General features: G+C 44.1%; 1 protein-coding gene across 3 annotated transcripts in view; it reads left to right on the top strand.

The window, feature by feature from the left end:
- The window catches only part of ANXA2 (annexin A2), a 34,307-nt gene that overhangs the window by 9,749 nt on the left and 12,025 nt on the right, over nucleotides 1-12,533 (top strand). For 2 of the 3 annotated variants that reach the window (XM_083586925.1, XM_083586926.1), the window contains exons 2-5: nucleotides 2,934-2,993; nucleotides 5,015-5,114; nucleotides 10,833-10,927; nucleotides 12,268-12,381. In XM_083586925.1, the coding sequence (XP_083443051.1) occupies nucleotides 2,946-2,993; nucleotides 5,015-5,114; nucleotides 10,833-10,927; nucleotides 12,268-12,381 (357 nt within the window). In that variant the 5' untranslated portion in view covers nucleotides 2,934-2,945. Of the gene's footprint in view, nucleotides 1-2,933; nucleotides 2,994-5,014; nucleotides 5,115-10,832; nucleotides 10,967-12,267; nucleotides 12,382-12,533 lie in introns of all 3 variants that reach the window. The other variant, XM_083586924.1, reaches the window with a different exon arrangement.

Below are 12,533 nucleotides of genomic sequence, written 5' to 3'. Positions count from 1 at the left end.
GTGTACCATTGTCAGATGCTGTTTGGCAGCTGAAATATTTGTCTAACCTAAGGAATTTGGGAGTTCTGTTCTCATGCCTGATTTCCAGGAATGCAATGGTGGGGCTTGAATTCTTCTCAGCAACACCTTTTCTACAACAGCTGCCCCTCCTTCCCAGATTTTTGAGCTCCTCCCAGCCCAACAGAGCTATTTGGCTTGCAAAGGCATTGAAGATACAGGGAGTTAAAAAAAACTTGTTGGAAGAGAAGAAAGCAGGTTAAAATCAACACATTTTCCCCCTGACTAGCTGCTTTGGCCTTTTCAACACCTTTGTTATTTCAAGTTGCCAGCCTTTGTACTTCTGGGTTTTTTGTCTTTTTTGTTTTTTTAAAAAGACTCTTCCAAATCTTCAAGTTACTAGTCCACAAATGCTTTTCTGCCCTGCCTGCCACTCATTTGTTGTCTAGGTTCTAATACTAACAAAGGTTCTAAAGTTTTGTTTCCTGTTGAGTCTACCTGTTGACAGCCCCCAAAGTGGCTACTGTAAAACTGAAATATTGCAATTAGTGCAGTAATTCCAGAACAGTGCTATGAGAGACCTCCTACTTTACTGCAATAAGTAAATTGAATTACCATAAATATTGCTATGAGTCTAAAGTATGACTAAAAAAGAATGCCTTCAAGAGGCACTTCCACAGTATTTCCTGTTATTGGCCATCACTTGCAGGGGACAGAGCAAGGCTCTGTGTCAGGGGAAATTTAAATTACCCAGTCACTCCTGATGCAAAGTTAGAGTGGAATTACTCGTTGGAGGAGGATTCTTGTTGCATCTCTGTGTAATATGCTGCTCTCGGCTGGACTCCATCCACCGAAGGCGCACAAACCCAGACGAACCATAAGAGATGGGGTCCTTGCCCCTGTTGTTTCCAGTAGTCAAGCTCCTTGGGGCAGGAGTGTTTCCAGTTTTAATCTGGAATGTGGTCTGTGTTTCTGTGTGTCATTTAACTGCTGGAAATTTTTGGAAACTTCCTTAAGATCAGTTTTGGTATTTTGGCATCTGATATTTTTTTTATGTCATGTGAGTGGAGAAGCCTATATCTCAGCAGTTAGGTAGAGATGGTTTTGTTTGGTTTTTCTCCTTGACTAAGCTCAGCCTGGGACTTCAAACCAAATACACATTTTGACACCGAGGCTGCTGCATTGCTCAAGTTCTAAGAAGCAAATGGCTAAGGGCACCTGTAGACCTTCCCTATTTATGCTGGCCGAGGTCAATGGGAGCTGCAATCCAGAACCTCTGGAGGACCCTGGGAGATGGGCAGGGGTCCTCTGAACTTGGGTCACTGCCCCTTTGCACTGCCCCTTCAGGATGTGATTTGCATTCAGTTGCTTTGCCCCCTTTTCTTCTCTTTGAAAGCCTGCAGCTCCTTTTTCTTTCATGGGGCTTCAGGATGGGCGAGAGAGGAGTGGAACCAGGAGCCTGTGAGTTTGGGCATTGGCCAAGCCTGTTCCTTGGCCAGGACTCCTTCCCACGTTTCACTCGCTGCCACACCCTCAAGCTGCCTTCTTCTCTTTGCCAGCTTTGTTAGCTGTTCCCTTGGTTGGGAGCACTTAATTTATTTGTAAAAAGCCTTAATGGCGTTCTGACGTTAATCCCTGCATGACAGCCCTTTCTCCGTTTAATTCATACTTCACAGCCTGAAAGCCATTTATGCAACTAGCCTTAACTTACCAGAATAAAAGAAAATATATGATCCACTTTGCCTTTCCTGTTTCTAAGCATTCAGTTTCACTCAGAAGATCCCACCCTTCTTGTATGTCAGGGCTCTGTCTCTCCTCAGGAGGAGGCCACCCACTTGCAGGAGCAGCAAATGATTTGTGATTTTGATAAAATACATATTTTTATTTAATGGGCAATTCTAGAAAATAAACTTTTTAAAATGGCAACTGTAGCCCCAGTTGGGCTCCCTAATCGTAGATTGTAGCGTTGGAATGGGTCCCAACTCCTACAACACTGGAATCACAGCTAAATAACCTGGACAGATGGCCATCCAGCTTCTGTTTAATAACCCCCATGAAGGAGAGTCCACCACCTTCCAAGGTAGTCTTTTCCACTATAGAACAGCTCTTACGTCAGAAAGTTCTTCCTATGGTTTAGTCGGAATCTCCTTCCTTGGCCTTTGAATCCATTGGTTCAGGTTCCTGCTCTCTGGAGCAGCAGAAAACAAGCTCGCTCCATCTTCCAGCCTTTGAGATATTAGAAGATGGCTATTAGATCCCCTCTTGGTCTTCTCCAGGCTAAACACCCCCAACTCCCTCAACATTTCCTCATAAGGCTTGGTTTCCAGGTAGCTTATCTTGGTCATCCTCCTCTGCACACATTTCAAACCCTAGTAAATGGAGGTATTGCAGTGTGCAAGAAGGGAGGACTTGACAGTTTCTTCTGTGCTGCAGTCAGGTGTTGGTGATGTAGTGGTTTGGGTGTGGATCATCCAGTACATGTGGAAAGCACCTGGTTGGTGAATTTAAATGAAATAAAGAGCATGAAAATCTTGCAAATGGGAGGAAATTTCCCACTGACATTCTTTGCTGGGATATTTGGGGAATTGAAAGGTATTGAAAGAAGATCAGGGTGACGTCACAAATATCCTTCCTTCACTGCTGCCTAAAACATGTTTTCTTTTGCAGCCTGACACCCTGTTGAAATGTTGCAGCCGCATACCCACTATGCCTTTAAAACACACCTGAACCACATTCTTTTCCTCAAAGAATTCTGGGCACTGTAGTTTATCCCTCACAGAATTACAGTTCTTAGAAACCATTAACAAACTACAGTGCCCAGAATCCTATGTGAGAAAGAATGGCTTTTGAATGTGCCTTAAAGGTAAAGTGTGTACTCGGCCTCAGTGCTTCTGTGCTCAAGCAGATTGACTTAAAGTCTTCTTACTTTCTTGCAGCCTTCTCTCAAGATGTCAACGGTCCACGAAATCTTATCCAAGCTCACCCTTGAGGGAGATGTAAGTATTGCTCCATTTACTCCCCCCGCTTCCCCCCGGCCCATCCCCAACTTCAAACACATCTGTGTACATGTGGTGTATTTATGTATTGGGGAATGCCTCTTTTGAATGGCACTCCAAAGTTCAAGCTGTGCATCTCTCAGGCAGCAAGTGTTGTGAAAGTTCCCTCTGGATACACTGGAGGTGTACGCTGGGGGAAGTGGACCAGTGGCTTTATTTGACAGAGGGCAATGCCATGTGCTCAGAAATGCAGACATTCCCCTGGACTGAGAATAGGCTCTTTCGAAAGTTGTTGATTTTTGCACTTGCACAGAATAAACCTTTTGAGGTGCAAGAGTGTGCGCCACTGTTTCTAACTCAGGGCGGGGGAGAGAGGTGGGGATGCTTTGGTGTCCAGAGGTTTGGGAAATGCTCTTTAAAGAAATGTCCTCAGGCAGTCTTCTGAGTGAGTCACACCAGATCTGTTTTGTCTAGTGGGCGGTGGGTGTGCAGCTACCTGATCCCTTGAACTGTAGGGGGAACAGATTGAGTTGAGGCGAGGCCCTTTTGCAGGCCAGGCATCTGCTGCACTGCTGAGCTATAAAAACCATCCCAGACGTGTTCGATGATAAGCAAGCAAAAGAATGTGCTTTTATTCTGAGTGGTGTTAGCTTCTCCATGGTGCAATTAAACTTTTCCACTCGCTGCTTTTCTTGGCACCAGAAAGGAGCAGGAAAATCTGTGTATGGTGCACATAGGCCAGCAAAAGGCCAGCTTCTACCTTGGCGGAGAGATGGGGGAAAAGCCAAGAGGTGGTAGTTAGCTGTTCAGTTAAAAAAAAGGGGGGAGTGTTTACACCCTCCACCTGGAGTCTTACATTTTTAAAGGAGAGCCTCATCGCAGCTGTGCTCAAATAACCTGTTTCACAAGCCTTGCTGGAGAGGAAGAATTATGGGTGGCAATTCTGTGTTTGGAGGTTGCTATCTATTTATCTATGTATCTATCTATCATCTATCTATCTATTGTATCTATCATTTATTTATTTATGAAATGTGTATACTGTCCTTCATCTGTAGTTCTCGGGTGGTTCACAACATAAAAGCACAAAATAATAACCTAATAAGAACAAGAACAGCCCGGCTTTCCTTTCACCCCGTCTGATCATTGGCCCTTTTAGCTGCAATAGTCACAGGTGCTTTTTCCCTGGAGCAAAGCTTACAAAAAGAAAGGAACCTCCACTCCCTCCCCTCAGGGATCTTGGGGTGATGGCAGTTTCCTATTTTTGTGTTGCAATACCTCATATTTTGTGCCATTCCTGGCAGTGAAGCAAGTGGAAAAGAACATGGCTCACCTCTTGCAGGTCTTGCTCGCCTCAGTGCACCGTTTCTGTTTTTGACTTTTAAAGAAGCAGAATTTATTTATTGCATGCATTTGTACACAGCTTTCTGATTTTTTTAAAAAAGTGGCCCACAGATAACAACTATTTGGAATTCAGTTACCTTTAAGCTGCACATGAGACTATCACAGTACTCAAGGACAATATCCTGGTATTGATAATTAAAACAAATATTTTTTTAAAATGTTCCTTTTCTCCCAACACCAATAAGAACAACATTTTTCCAGGGAATGTGAATGAAACAACTCAAATTTGTACTTGGTATGTGTATGCTTAATTTTTAGTTTTCATTTGGGCTTTTCTTGTTGTTTTAGTGTGTTGTTGAAGTGGGTGGTCTTGTTTAAATAAATAGAAAGTTTTTTGCTTTTTTAAAAGACCCATAAGACAGCTCACAGGCAAAGTTCTTATACATCAGGGATGAGGAGACTGACTCCTGTCACCACCGCCATCTGCTTTCTGGGGCTGATGGGACTTGGAGTCCAGGAAGGCCTCTGGTCCTCTCTTTGTTTTATGCATTGGGTCTGTTCTGTGAGATAAGAAAGTAGCCCTGGATGTTAGGCTGGCTTTCCTCTTGCAAGAACAGAGCTGCTGATTTAATGGAGCCAGTTTGGAAGCTCATTCCCCCCTCTCCTCTTCTCTCCCACAGCATGCTCTCCCTCCAAGCGCCTACGCCACAGTCAAGGCATATGGGAACTTTGATGCGGATCGCGATGCTGCAGCCCTCGAAACCGCAATCAAGACCAAAGGTAGGGCCGGGCAGGGGAGACCCTCTGTCCTGCATTGGCAGCTGCCATGTCCTAGACTTGCCACCGTCAAGCATTACTTTATTATTATTGCTTATTAACTTTGAATACCACCCTTCATCCATAGATCTCAGAGCAGTTCACAACATAAACATACAATATAAAAAACGCAAAATACACAATGCTATTAAAAATGAAAACAAACCAATCATCTCCTCTCCTACAACCCATTTAAAAGGGTATCAGATGTTAATCGGCCAAAGACCTGATGGAAGAGGAATGTTTTTGCCTGGTGCCAAAAGGTGTATAACGAAGGATCCAGCTGAACCTGTGTTACATCCTTAGATTAAACGACTGGGTGACACCCGTTTCTTTCCCAGGGAAGCTATTCAGGAGCTCAAAAGCAGCATGAAAGCAACTCTTTCTGGTAGATAGGAGGTCGTTCCTGCAACAGCAAATGCTTTGCCGTGTTGAGGCTCTTGTTGTCCCATGTTGCAAATTTTCTTTCACTGCAGGAATGGGGAACCTGTGGCCTTCCAGATGTTGTTGGACACCCAACCCACTCCAACTTCCTTGACCATGCGGTTGCTGGGAGTTGGAGTCCAACGATATCTGGGGCACCACAGGTTCTCCACCCCTGGTTTAGAGCCTGACCCCACCCAGAAGGAGCTCACTTTGGTAGCAAAACATTCTTCTGGCCTACAAGGTAGGTTGAGATGAAAGAGATTGGGTGGTAGGGGCAAGTGCAAAGTAGCAATGCCAATGTGCTCATGGCCGTGCACAGCATTCCTGTTTTCCAGTCTGAGTCTGGGCATTGGCTTTAATGATGCCAGAACCCTTTCATCTCATGATAGTTTCATAGCTGTGCTGTTTCGTTCTTTTGCCTGTCAGTACATGCCATACTTTGCAAAGGCAGAGCCTGTGGTGTGACTTTGGGCTGTGGAGCCTCATTCTGTATGGATTAGTATTGGGGGTGGGGGGCTGGACCCACCTGTATTGAGTTTCAGATTGCAAGCTTCTTGGGGCAAAGACCTGCCTTCTTCTACTTTGCAAAGCACCATGCATACAGGTAGTGGTTTATACATACATATCAACAATATGTTGCATGCAAAACCTGCAACAAAATCTTGCAGCTTGTTCATAGGTGGAATTGCATCTGCCTAACCCCAAACAATGAGTCACTGTGTATACTCAGTCCTCATTGGGCTGTAGCTGGGGAGGTGTTCCAGGACTTTTTTGAACTCAGACCAACTTTGGGGTCCCTCATCATATGTATGAGTGGCTTACTTATTACAGACTGCTACTGCAGTTACCTTTTGTATTTGTGATGATGCTCCCGCAGCTACCATGCTGGCTTGGTAACCTGTGAATTGGAGGTGGCATTGCAGAATTTAGTCCATTGCATTGCATCCTTGCTTGACTTGAACAGGATTGGCCCTTAACTGATGGGCCTATTTTCTGCAAAAAACCCCTCATCATTCTACCATTTGTGGGGCAGAAGGGAGATAACAAATGTGCAAAAATGGAATTCACCTAGTTTGGAGAAACGGGGGGTGTCCTGTGGTTACTTCATGGAACATCTAGATCTTTCTCAGAGCAGTGGCAAGAAGCTCTTGCACATCCCTTCATGTTACTGAGAGCAAAAGCCTGAAGCAAAATAACTATTGGAAACACTTTGACCAGCCTGGCATGATTGGCAGGCCACACCTTAGTTTTTAAAAAGTGGAGAGAGAGAAATGTTGATGGAGTAAATCAAAGAGCACACCTGCTGTTTTCGCTCTGGGGCTTTGTATGTACCACACATCTGTCAAGCACTCTGAGATGCCTGAAATTTCATTTTTAAAAATAAAGAACATGCTTCTGGCCCTCAGTGTGATGGGGGAGGAAAAATACTCTTTGGACCCCACAGCCCTAATCTTTATCTTTTTTCCTTCTCCTATTCCCTGCTTCAGGTTCATTATATTTTTTTAGTGAAAGAGGAGAATGTCTACAAACCTCCCTTGTTGTTCTTTTTTTGTTAGATCATGGAGTTTGCTGTGGCATGCCCCTGGGTGTAAGTTGCCCTTTTGCATGTGAGATGTCAAACGGAAATATCTCCCATGTGAACCTTTTGATATAAAAGATAAATGGCCACACAAGCAGCCACAAATGCGAGGTTCTGTTCCTCCCTGCTGGAGGAGGCTCCTCCTGAAGGCGGCAATGGAGGAGGAGGAGGGGAGGGGCAAACCATCACTTTACACGGGGTTGGCTAGTAGTTCATCTCACACAGGTGTCCTGAAAGGATGCTACAGCTCACAGCTGCAGGAGCTCTCCTCTTTGGAACTTCCCCTTTGCAGGCCAGCTTCATGCCTTCTGTTAGGCTGTGGGCCTGCGCAGTAATTCTCACTAGTTACTAACCCCATGGCTGTGCTCTGCTGCCACAGTTGGAGGCAGCAAGGCTTCCAAATACCAATCTCTGGAAGCCACAGGGAGGCAAGAGTGCCTTTGTGCTTGAATCCTGTTGTGGGTTTCCCACTGTAAGATCACAATGCTGATCTTGGCCTGATCTAGTCAGACTCTTCTTACCCTGAAGCCACAATGGACCACAGAGTAGCAAAGCAAGGCGCATCTGTTAGCCAGTGGACAAAAGTGTCTTTTCTGTTTGCCTGATTGATCAGAGCATTGCAACAGGAGATTAAGAACTCCCTCCTTCCCTTAAGACTGAAAAAGAAGAACTCTGAGCTCCATTCTTCACTGAACAGCTCACTGCCCCTCCCCTGTCTCAGCAGCTATGAGTCAGCATCCTGCTTCTGATATCCTCTTACCCTGAAATGCAAAGGGATTTTTCCAACCCTCACCTCCTGCTCCACATAAGCCAGAAGAATGAACACAGCCTGTTCCACTATCTCTGCAGACTTTGGAAGTGGCACAATTCTGCATTCTTCCTTGGGGAGAGTGACTTTTCCTGTCCACCTGCTCTGCACTCCTCCTTAACTGCTTTTTGTCAGTACTAAGCTGGGTCTCCCTGTCTGTGGTTTGGACATGGTTGAAACTGGAAAAAGTGCCCAGCATGATGCAGGTTCATGAATGAATGAGAGGATCTGTATAGATACACAGTGGGGCAGTGAAGAGTCCTCTGTGCACACAAGCATCTAACTACACTTCATGACCAGCAGTAGAACATGAGAAGGGATTCAGTTGCACCCTATCCTTTTGATGGCAGGCTCAAGCATTTATTTATTTTTACTGAAATTTCCTTGGGCAGTTAAAATTATCTAAGCTTTAGCCTGCGTAAAGTTTTTTAATTGTAGTCTGTTATAATTTTTATTGTTGCCTTGCATAAACTTATTATTTTATTGCTCATTGCCCTGGAATTGGATGAAGGGTGGTATCTAAACTGCGTTTGTTTGCCATGTGATGGTGTATTCACTTAGAGATCATCTTTTGCAGTCCAATCCAATCTGTCCTTTTGTAGCGGTGTATGTGGGTACTTCTGTTTTCGAAGGCATCAGCATTTGATCAATAAAAACCACCACCACCATTGACTTTCAAAAATGCCCCCAGTTTAAACTGGGGAGTAAACATTTAAAATACTTTTAATACAAGCACTTATGAAAGCTTCAGGTGCCCAGAGGCTTCCTCTTTTTCTCTTGCCCAGGAGAGAAGCCTCTTTTCAGGCAGCACCTGCTATGGCTCATATATCAGTAAACTAAAAACAGAGGTTATGAGTTGTTGTTTTTTAACCCTCCTATTTAAATGTAATTGAGCTAATGACCCTATGAGTTTTAGTTGATTTATCAGCTCAGGTTTCTTTAACTGGATGGCAGTTCTTCTCCGTGTGCAACAGCCTTCTCAGGAGGTTAGGCTGAGAGTTTGTGGCTGGTTGAACCCACCCTACAAAGGGTTGCTACGGCTGAAATCCAGTATTAGTCATCACTTTGTGTCTCTCATGCTTATTTCTGCTGCACCCCTCAAATGCTCTGTGAGTCATCTTTTTCTTCAGTGATTCATATTCTGCCATTTGTGTGAAATGTCCCTGCAAGAACGGGCGGATCCTGTGAGCATCCCCTGGCCACAGCCCCGCATGGACTGAAATCCAGCACCAGGAAATGCCAGCTCATCAGTAAAGCCTGGCCCAAGATATTTGCTGCCACAAGCAGCGAAGCCTAAATAACATCCTTCCTTCACGAGTTAACGTTTGACGTAAGACCCTCTGAAATGAATGGGAGCCACCAAACTGCATGCTAGTAGTCTTTTCTGTGGAGTGCAGGGATATTTTTGGCTTTAAAAAAAAGAAGTTTTCTAGACCTCGACAGTGGAAGACTGAGGTGGTGCCTCACACAACTTCTGTTCCTTCCAGTACACTGCAGTACAGTGGTACCTCAGTTTACGAACTTAATCCATTCCGGAAGTCCGTTCTTAAACCAAAGCGTTCTTAAACCAAAGCGTGCTTTCCCATAGCAGCGGGGGAGTCAATTTACAAATGGAACACACTCAACAGGAAGCAAAACATGTTGTTATTCCAAGGCAAAGTTCACAAACCAAAACATCTACTTCCGGGTTTGTAGCATTCTTAATCCAAATTGTTCATAAACTAAGCTGTTCTTAAACCAAGGTACCACTGTACAGCGATTCTTCCTGTTGGACGGTGTTCCATGGCTCCATATTTGTTTCCCACTGGGCCACCTTTAATGGCACTCTCCTCTCACCTTGCCTCAAGGGAGGGCCACCTCTGTATCTGGAACATTAGGTAAAGTGTCCGTGGTGTGTGCTAGGGGATGTACACACATGTGGACATGATATGGTCCGTGCACAATTTGCCTGAAGCCAGTTGCTAACCTTGTATCCTCCCACTACAGTTCCCATTGATTGACTGAGTTTGCTTATATGCCGCTTTCCCAAAAGGAGCTGTGCTCAAAGCGCCTTACAGCAGCCATTCAAATCATTAGAACGGAGAACACTAGAAATGCAAATATACAAAATACAGAACGTGTCAGTAAAGTCAAAATAAGAAAAACCAACAATTTAGCAAACAAAGCACAAATTTAATGTTACAAAACCAAACCAATCCCAATCTAGGCTTAAGTACATAAATAAAAAGCAAAATGAAAAATTGAAATGTTTGTCCCAGCCAGCATCTAGTGGAATGCTCTTTGAAGACTCTGTGTGGCACAGTGGTTAGTGTCTTAGACTACGGAGACCCAAGTTCAAATCTCTGCTCAGCCACAAAGCTCATTGGGTAAGCTTGGGCCAGCTGCTTTTTTCTCAGAACTAATCAACCACACAGGGTCAATCTGAGGATTAAAGAAAAAGGTTGGAGAACTTTTATATGCGCCCTCTGAGCTTTATAGATAAAGTGCAAACAGCCTTAAAGTTTTATTACTTTCAAGTGGTATATAAATTTTGTGAAACAAAAATAAATGTAAAAAATGTAAATAACTTGTATCTCATTTCCATCTGTTATTATAACTGTTCTCCCTGTTTTATACACATTATAGAATGAATTTTTTTAAAATGCAAAAAGAAGAAAATGTTCAATGAAGAGTGGGCTATAAATATTGCAAATCAATCAATGTACATTGTTGTGCTTTTTTTGTAATCTTCTGAAAGTTTTGAGGATTGGGACACTGTTTTTGAAAACCCAGCTGGCCCCGGGTTTGCCTTTTAAATCTTTGCAGAAACTACAACATCCAGACCTCTTGCCAATGACCTGTTTGCTCTCCCTTCTCTCTCCCTATGCAGGTGTGGATGAAGTGACAATTGTCAACATCCTGACCAACCGCAGCAATGAGCAGCGTCAGGACATCGCCTTCGCTTACCAGAGGAGAACTAAGAAGGTACTGAAGGAGGCCAAAAGCTACACTATACTGCGAGAGGTAGACCTCTCCTTCTCCCATCAACTTGTCAGATCCCCTTTTAAGGACCTCTGAGCCAGCGGCCATCACCATACCTTGTAGCAATGAATTCTATAAGCCACAATTTGGATGAGCTTGCCCAGAAAAGTGGCTTAAAAATACTATCCAGTGAATAAAAGTAGATAGAATTTGAGCTTCCTTTTAAACGTGATTTGGTGTGTTGTCACACAGAACTGAGCCCCACAGAAGATATCACTAAAATAGTGGCGTTAGTGCATTCTCTCTGAGAACTGCTGTGTCCTGACTCAGTAGCTCATAAGAAGAGCCTGGCTGCTGGATCAGACCAAGAGGCCAGTCTGCTCTGTCGTTCTGTTCCTGCAGCAATTAACCTGATGCCCACAGGAAGCCCACAAGCACCTCCCTCCCAATGTTGCCCTGTGGAGACTGGTGTCCAGTGGCTACTGCCTCTGGTACTGGAGAGCCTACAGCTGTCATGGCTTGTGGCCACTGTAGGGCTGTTGTACATTTCAGTGAAAGACTTGCATGGGAGAACTTGGTTTCAGCTACATTTAGAAAATGATCATTTCCACTTTCACAGTTGTTAGCTGGTCTCTCGTGTTCCATCCTGGCTTTCTGCAATCGGAGCCAAACCTCCAATTAAGCCAGAGTGCCTAAATGCCAAAGGATTCTGAGAGACAGTGGCAACAGGCAACCATCCAATTCCTCAGTGGAAAAATATGAGTCAGGAGTAGAGGGAAAGGAAATGGATAGGAGATTACTTTTCCTGGATGAGTTTCCTGGGGAGGAAGAAATGTTTCCACTGGGTTTTCTTCACAACATTGCAAATGGCAAGTCAGTTAATGTTCTTTGGGATCAAGAAGGTGGTCCTGTTTGTTTAGAAGGCTGGGTATCTACATTTTATGAGAGAGAGAAAAGGGAGGGAAATGTCCCACCACTTAAATCGTCTTTGCCCCCCACAGAATCTTTTGTCTCTTTTAAATCTGTCCATTGCGTGCTGAATGAACAATTTCCTATTAGGTTTATGAGTGTGAATTTAGTTTGTGTGCTCAAAATTACATGTTCTCTTACTTTTTTTTTACACAAAACTCCTTTACCTTCTTGGATGGTAGAATATAACAAGGTATTGGGTTGTCATTTACCTTTAAATAGAAAGATTTTGATCACTTCCAAAAGACCACTGTGTCTCTCCTGCAAATCAGTAGGGAAAAACAACAGATTTAAAGACTTCAGTCAGTCAGAGGAGCAAGCACCCAGAAATCTGAAATAGGTACTAACTTTGTCACCCTCTTTCCTGTCTTTAGGAGCTCTCTGCAGCTCTGAAGTCTGCTCTGTCCGGGCACCTGGAGACTACTATCCTGGGTCTGCTGAAAACACCGGCTCAGTATGATGCTTCTGAACTGAAAGCGTCCATGAAGGTATGTGAATTGAGGAATACCCAAAAGGTTCATCGTTGATGCTTGTCTCCATCACTGAAACCCTTCTAATCTCTCAGCTCTCACTAACAAATAAAACCTTCCTTTACTGAAGGGACCACAAGGGTCATCTAGTCCAACCCCCTTCACAATGC

This window comes from Podarcis filfolensis (assembly GCF_964270895.1).
Source record: "Podarcis filfolensis genome assembly, chromosome: 14".
Classification (NCBI taxonomy): Eukaryota; Metazoa; Chordata; class Lepidosauria; order Squamata; family Lacertidae; genus Podarcis; species Podarcis filfolensis.
The sequence above is the reverse complement of the archived record's forward strand: the minus strand, read 5'-3'. Positions and strand labels throughout refer to the sequence as shown.